Raw genomic sequence first — 8,025 nt, 5'->3', positions numbered from 1 at the left:
AAAGTTACAAGAGCCGAGATGTTGAATGACTGTGTTCTCTTGTTCTGCTGACCTTGTTCATCTTTTTTTTTTTTTTTTTTCTCCCCCCCCCCCCCCACTTAGCTCTTTAAGACAGACTGTCTGCTGCTGTTATCTGTATCGTACACCCTAATTCCTGATGGGGCCTAGGTGTGGTCTGGTGATCGACTACGTGGGCAATTTTGGGCAAGATGTCCTAACCCAATTTGTTTCCTTCAGACAGTCCTGCAGCTGAAAAGGCACAGTTCAAACATTTAAAACTTGTTACCAACCTTTCACAATAATACTTCCAAATAAGTGACACTACAGTTAGTCACCTCTGGCCACATTTGGATAGCTGTCTGCCAGCACTTCTGCACACAAATTTTTTCAGAACTGTTAGACCAGCTGATTGGACTCATGATCAAGCATATCCTCCTAAAAATAATTAGGTACTGTTGAAGTTATAGAAACAGTCCACATATGTGACTTTAACTGATGGTAAATGCAAGCTAACACAGCTTAGTCCACCATGGGAGAGGGCATCACTGCCATGCATACGCTGCAGGTGCTGGCCACACATGTGGACATGTACTGTTGTGTTGTTAATGTGCAGTCATTGGCTATGAAATAGCAGCTCAGTCATGAGCAGGAGCCATGAGATCACTAGGTTCTGTAAAGCACTATAAGATATATAATTGCTTTAAAGTTCAGGACCCTGAACTTAAGTCATGCATGGGAGCTTCCTGGAAAGAGTGCAGAGACTTACTCATTGGTCTGCTCTGCTCATGGCAATGTTAGCTCTGGAGAAGACTAAGCCTTGTAAGACCCCTAATTTCAAAAGATTTATCACAGTATGCGCCATATTAACCATGGGCACACTTGTGATAAGTGCACACAACAGTGATTGACTATTCCTCTTTCACTGCAGAAAACCAGGATTTTTTTTAATAAACAGAATTCCTATCTTCTTTTAAGCAGTTTCTTCCTCACCCCATCATGGCCACTCATTGTGATAAGATTTTCCATTCTTCTTTCTTTCCTTTCGTTCCTTCTGTAGACGTTCTAATTCTGCTTCGTACATCATTTCCTGAATCAGGTATTTTTCTCTCCTCATCCGATCCCTCAGGTCTTTTGGGAGATCTGGGATTAAGTAGGAAATCAGGTGCTTTATGCAAAAGACAAGGTGCTGTGAAAAAAAAAAAAAAAAAAAGAAAAAAAAAAGTGAAGAATGAAAATCTTAAGAAAACAAGTACTTTCCATACCTCCTGAAAACCCTTTCCTTCCAATTCACATAAAGATGCTGTGTTGGAACTAAAGCATTACTAAATCTGAAGAAACCAAATCATGAAGATTTTCCCCCACAAAAACTCCAAAGTCAATGAACTATGGATCTCAGCAAAGGTCAAGAGCAGCTCGGCCCAAATGAAGCCTCGAAACTGTTGGATGACCTCTGTGTTCAAACAGTAAGGTTGTCTGGGCAGGGACTGGTATTAGCGGATTCCTCTGCAGGAGGAGGAAGATCAAATGATATAATACTTTCCTGTTGCTGGAAAACCATTGCATCAGTACTGGAAGCAATGTTACCCATACAAAACAAATTTTTTTTTTTTTTTCTTACACTGTGTATCTTTAATCCAAAGGCATATTGCTAATTATTAAACATCCCAATATCCCAATTAAACACAAGGTGATCTTTTGTCCCTTGTGTTCTTGTGTTTTAGGCATGCCACAGCAAAGCTTGAGTGTGATAGGGGAGGACAGCTCTGGTGTCCTCTTTTGATTGATCAAAGATGGTGCTAGGAGATTTACACACTTGAGAGGAGGTGCTGAGAAACCCAAATCCTCTGTCTCAGCAAGAACACTCATTCCAGATTGGAGAAATAAAAGTACTTCTTCTCTAACCAGAACTCTTCCTTTGAAAGGCACTGAAAAGAAAATGTAACATATTTTCCCATATATTCTTCCCTCATGAGAAACAAACAAACAAACAAAAACTCAAACCTTCAATACCTTAATTGCTGTTTGTATTCCAAATCTAAAAAGAAAAAAGAAAAGAAAAGAAAAGAAAAGAAAAGAAAAGAAAAGAAAAGAAAAGAAAAGAAAAGAAAAGAAAAGAAAAGAAAAGAAAAGAAAAAGCTTCTTCAGTCATAGCATTTTCACTGAACTCTCGGTTTAGCCTGGACAAATAATTCATCTTACAGTGATAGGAAGTACTTCTTGTTTTTGAGGGAGGCCAAGATATCCAGAAATAATTACATACACTTGCTCAAAAGTGTCAAATGGTTGTCTGAGCTGAAGTAGTTACTTAATTTGTGAAAAAAACAACAACAACCTGTCTTGAATCTCTTACCTCTTAGTGCAATCTTCTACTGTAACTGCTGTGGCAAACACAATACATCTATCAGTGTTTTCCATAGCGAAAGACGGGTATTGTTTCTGCTGCAATTACCTTTATGATTTCAAAGAGATATTTAAGGAAGTGGTTTGCAGTGCCAAAAAATGGAGTGGTCTCTGCTGAGGGAGACAGCCATGAGCCAGTCTATGGCTTTGGCTGGAGCAAAACAAAGTCAGTTCTCTTGTGCAAGCATTGGGCAGATCCAAAAAGCTATTCCACAACAGGCTGCACATTTAGCTGGGCACCGAGACTTCAGCAGGACTGATTTGTCTTGCTGCAGTTACCTTTGTCCTTATTCCACGCTGCCTTTACACAGCATCACAGAATGGTTCAGGTTGGAAGGGGTCTCTGGAGGTCATCCTGTCCAACTCCCCTGCTCAGGCAGGGCCACCTGGAGGAGGCCCATGGAGCCAGGACCATGTCCAAATGGCTTTTGAAGATCTCCAACAACCTGTATACCAGGTGCCTATGAGTGTCAAAAAACTAGTCTCTCTTCAATTTTAAAACTCCTTAGGCTGACCTGCCAAGGCCATTCTTGAAGTCTTTTTTGGGAAAAGGTACCCTCGCTCTCAGTATGGACAGCTCAGGAAACAAAGAGATGAAGCCGACCAGGCCTCTATGAAATCTTTCCCCACCCCTAATGTTTCCTTGAGCATGGTAGAGTTCACAGAAAAGCTGATCTACATAGGACTGGTCTCCAATTAGTTAGCCCATCATGGGGCAAGGAGAGATGCCAGCCTGTGATGCTGTATTCCACCTTTATTTGGGGAGGGCTGAAAACTAGAGTCAGGGGAATTCACTTGGACTTCTGCTGAGCTACCAAGACAACCCAAGGCAAGAAATAATCTAGAAGAAAAGTGAAGGCGAAACCTCTTCTAACTCAAAAGCTCAAATGTTCTGTCTAAAAGAGGTGCTGAATTAATTTACACAGCAATGTGAGTCAGAAATGCAGTATGTATTCATGAACAGTATGCCAATAATTTATGGTGATTACAACTTCCATATCTGTGTTGGAAGCCCTGTTGCTATGATTTCAGAGAAGAGAATTGAGTAAAGAGTAGAGGAGTAGTTTATTTATTTATTTATTTATTTATTTATTTTTCCCTGTTTGGCTTCTGCACAGTATAAAATGCATCTCAAACTCAAACTCAAAATGCTGAGCACCTGGGTTCTGACATGAAATATTCAGGCACCTGAAATTTAGGCCTTATGAGTTGCACCTTATTTTGTAAATGATCATGGCTTATTTATCTACCTTCCTCTCTCTCTTTTTCAAAATCAGGATGGGATTACCAGCCATGTGAAGCTGGGTTTTCTCTGGTTTATTTTAAATACTTTTGAGATAGTGGCAGTAAGTACTAGTATTATGAACATTGGCAAAGGCATTTAATCTTTTTTATCATCTTCAGCTTTGTGATGCTAATCATTCTGTGGAAATGACTGGTATTTAAAATAGAGAAAAAAGCTAAATGAATAAATACTGTAACTTACACTATCTTCATTTTTCACTTGTTCAAATTTTATCTTTTCTTATTATGCTCCATACTACTTACTCACTCACTAGCCCACATACATCTTTACAGCCTAACTAGGGTACTAATGCCAAAACTCAAAAAATAATTAAAAGCATCATTTCTTTCTCCTTTGCACGTCACTGTTATAGCTTTTAAATTGTTGCTTTCCCCTGTTTATTAAAACCTAAATACTTGTGACTGTTCAGAAAACAGATAAGAGAATATAAAGCACAATGCAAATAGCAGAAAGTAACACAAGAAGCTTAAGAGGTGGCATCATGGAACAGCTCAATGAAAAATCTTCAAATGGAAATTTGTTCCATTTTGTTGTTTTTGTTATAAAGACTTGTCACCTGAATGGTCACTGACCTCAAATACAATAATGAAAGCCAACCGTGCTGCTAGGACATGCCAGAACTGCAACGTGTAGCCATAGGGCACTGGGGAGTGAGGAGGGTCTCGGTAGTCTCTGTACCTGAAAGACAGGAAAAGTATTTTATTTAGTAAGCTCCTACCCTGCTGCAACATATTTCTATTAGCAACATGAGAATTCCAAAATATTATTACAGAAACAATTTAAAAGTAGTAGAAAAATTGTATTCTCCTTAATTTGTTTCCTACATGGGACAGAAAAATCATTATAAAAAATTCCCCAAATCCTATATATACGTTAGTTTTAAGAAACTAAAGAAAACACAGATGAACAAAAGAAACAAATTGTTATTTCATCTCTATTACAGATAATGCACATTTCTCCCTGAAGATTCACCTTAGATTGCAGAGGGTGCTACACTAAATGAAATACACTCTGTCTTGATGTCTAAGTCAGGAACAAAACCCTATTGAATTGTATTATCTCCAGTGCAAGTTCTTAAATCTGAGATGATCTTCCCTTCTGCAAATGGCACTCTGACTTCATAGGTTAGGATGTTTTACAATATCCTAAGCATCCTGAAAACAGAAGCCCCTGGACAAAAGTCCCAAGTCAGTAGAGTGTGTCTCCATGTTAGGAAGCACACACTACACAGGATGAAATGGGGAAACATTTTATAAACAACCAGAATAGCATGGCACCGGGGTTCTAGATGAGTTAACAGAATATGACCACTGTTTTTTTTTTTTTTTTTTTTTTCAGACAGACTGCCTTCCTGGAAAAGTGCCCACACTACAGCAGGACATATTTCCTTACCTCACTATCAATACCTGGCTTAAAATGCAATTAAAATGACTGATACTTTGGCAGAATTCAGATGGGCTAAGTAGCTGATAAACGCAGCTAAAGAAAGTAAGATGTTCACTTTCTTTCAAGGGTAGATATACGTAACAATTCAGTGTCCCACCAAGAACAGATTTATCTTCTAGAGATTTATGGCAACAGTTTTAATAGCATTTTATGTATGGGATATTGAGGGGACAACTTTTGCATTTATTGATGGGTTTTCTACCACTGGCTTTAAGTGGCAGCAACCTCATGCTTGAAGCTGGGGAAGAAAGAAATTAAAGAGGGAGAAAAAAATTATCAGAATCCAAAAACGTTATTAAAAGGTGTCATGGCAAACTATGTGGAAAGAAGTATTCGGAAAGCAGCTCTGCTCCACAGAAAATATTATCTATGGATTCAACATTAGGAATATCTTCCTGAAAAATAAGTTTTGTCAGAGTCTTAAGTATCAGTTATTTAAATGAAACCATTAATGTCACATACACACACAGCACTCACTATGCTACATCACTTCTACATATTAGTACTAATAAAAATGCCACAATATCACAGGATATCATTAACTTTTGCTGTATCACAGAGTATCTTTTTCTTGAGGTACTCATGAATGTGTATATTATTTTTTCAAAGTGAAAAATACTGTGGCTACTTGTACCTGCAGCTACCAGGACTCTTGCTGGTAAAGTAGTATTGCCATAGAAAAATGGCAACAGTATCTGCCATTTGCTATTTTTGCCTGGGACTCCATTTAAGACTTTGATTCTCTGGACCATTAAAATTAATCAGTTGCAAGTCTCTCATCACAGGCCAGTCTCAGACTGCTATTTCCCCAATCTACTGGCTAATGATGAAGACACAAAGATGATTAACTGCTCATTTTATTCTGATTCAAACCAGAAGCATATGATTACTACTAATAATTACACCTGTAAGCAATGACAAACATATTAACTATTCATCTGTTAGGAAATGATAGACTTGATGTTTCATAAAGGTAGCTTAGGACAGACTCTGTTTATGCCAGACTGCGAAATAACTCAATGTGGTCACTTCTATGCAATCTTTAGTTGACTTCCTTGTACAGGATATGATAAAATCTGATTACAACTTCATCTGATATAATCAGTCACCCATTATTGGCCTTTTGATACCATATTTCTCCATGACGGTGGCATCTGATTCAAGCCATGACATTATACAAATCCTGTATTAGGAACACCTCCCAGATATCCACTTTTCAACTTCTTCGTCTAAGGAAGGAATAATGTGGGTAACAACCAAGAAGTATGCCAAGTGCATCTTTGAATAGCAGTTTTTTCTTTCCTTTTTTTTTTTTTAAAGTTTTGAAAATAAGTTTCAACCCAAAATGTACCATGATGTTTCTCCTTTGAAATGTCTTAATGTAGAGAGGTATTTTGATCAGATACTTACCTACAGTATTTTAATGGTGAACCAGAGAATTCACTTCCATTTGATGTAGGTTCTGAGCGGTTTTCAAAGTCAGACACCAGAAATACTGATAAACTGGCATTAACATAGCCAACCATACACCTAGAGGGGAAAAAATCCTTTAGACAAGACACAGCAAGGTTTTTCCATTAACTATTTCACCTAGGAGGATATTCTCTGGGTTTCATGAAATCCGCAGTTTAACTGTGATGCTTATTAATATTTGAAAGGGGTACTGAGGCAGCATGAAAGAATTCTGAATTAGATCAGATGGACAATAAAACTGAAGCAATGACAGATTTTTATTGGCAAAGATAATGGTGAAGACTGGGACTGGTTACCTTTGAAAAGAAGGGAGGCTTAGAAAATAATGAATGGCACCTAGAAGATAATTAGAATATTCCCACTGTCACCCACTTGGTACAAGCACAAAGGGACATTAAATTAAATGGAATACCAATACACCTAAAACAAGCTAAGGGAAATATGATTTTATTTTTATTTTAATTTTTTTTTACAAAATGTCTTGTTAATCAGAGGAACTCATTATTAACAGATCCCAGGGTGGCTGAGCATTGGGAGGGTTAGGCAGAGTTTGGAGAACACTGAGTAGGAGAATGTGCATTGCCTGGAGTTGTAGGAGTCACAAGAAGGCTCAAATTTAGTATTAATAAGGATGAAGAGAGATATGGCACGTGCACTGTACTTTTCACTCTGTACTGTTCAAGCACATATAAGTCTACATACACCGCTCAGCATGCTGCAGAGCAGTGGGGATGAGAAAGTGCTAAATTCTCTGGCCAACTGAGAAGAAAAGACTGCAGCTAGCAAAACCTGAAATAAGCAGCCACATCACCACTGTGGCCATCTATTTTTAGTGCTGTCCCACTGTTCTTGATATACTTGACCCAAATCATCTACAAATCTAAACTAAGAGACCATCAACAGAATTATAAAGTGTTGCCAGATTTTGAGCCTGGGTGAAGGATGGATCAAATCAACCTATCTTCATTTGCATAATTTATATGCTGCACTGAGCTAATCAGAAAGATATTTAAAACCTATTTTGCAACACCGCAAGAGGTACAATCTTAGCCATCCATGAAACAGTACTGCATACTGTCTTTAAATACTGTATTAGAACCCAAAAGGTGAATATAATTACCACACAAAACATAGTTAATTCTCTCAAATCGATGAACAAATTTAGATACCATAAGGATAGCTTCTAAGTATCCCTGTTGGTACAGTTTTGCCAGGCAGTTCTGACCCATGGGGATATTTAAGACAGCAAGAAAAAGTGATTCTTACACCTCCATTGAACCAGATCTGCTATAATACTGCTTTGACTTCTAGAAAAAATCTACAGTTATTTAGACACATATCTGAACTGAGGAATGATAGGTCAGGCAACTGAGGTGTGAAATCTGCTTTTAAAGTATATT

General features: G+C 37.9%; 1 protein-coding gene across 1 annotated transcript in view; it reads right to left on the bottom strand.

Annotated features, from left to right (window-relative positions):
• Positions 1-428: 428 nt before the first annotated feature.
• ANO4 (anoctamin 4) overlaps positions 429-8,025 on the bottom strand; it is a gene marked incomplete at its 5' end in the record, with an annotated part of 126,652 nt that continues 119,055 nt past the window's right edge. Inside the window, 3 exons of the mRNA XM_082767328.1 lie at positions 429-1,186; positions 4,279-4,384; positions 6,563-6,682. Of these exons, the coding sequence (XP_082623454.1) occupies positions 995-1,186; positions 4,279-4,384; positions 6,563-6,682 (418 nt within the window). The 3' untranslated portion in view covers positions 429-994. The remainder of the gene's footprint in view (positions 1,187-4,278; positions 4,385-6,562; positions 6,683-8,025) is intronic.

Source organism: Aythya marila, assembly GCF_965140915.1.
Source record: "Aythya marila genome assembly, chromosome: 1".
NCBI lineage: Eukaryota > Metazoa > Chordata > Aves > Anseriformes > Anatidae > Aythya > Aythya marila.
Note: the sequence above shows the minus strand (reverse complement) of the source record. Positions and strands in the feature narration are given on the sequence as shown.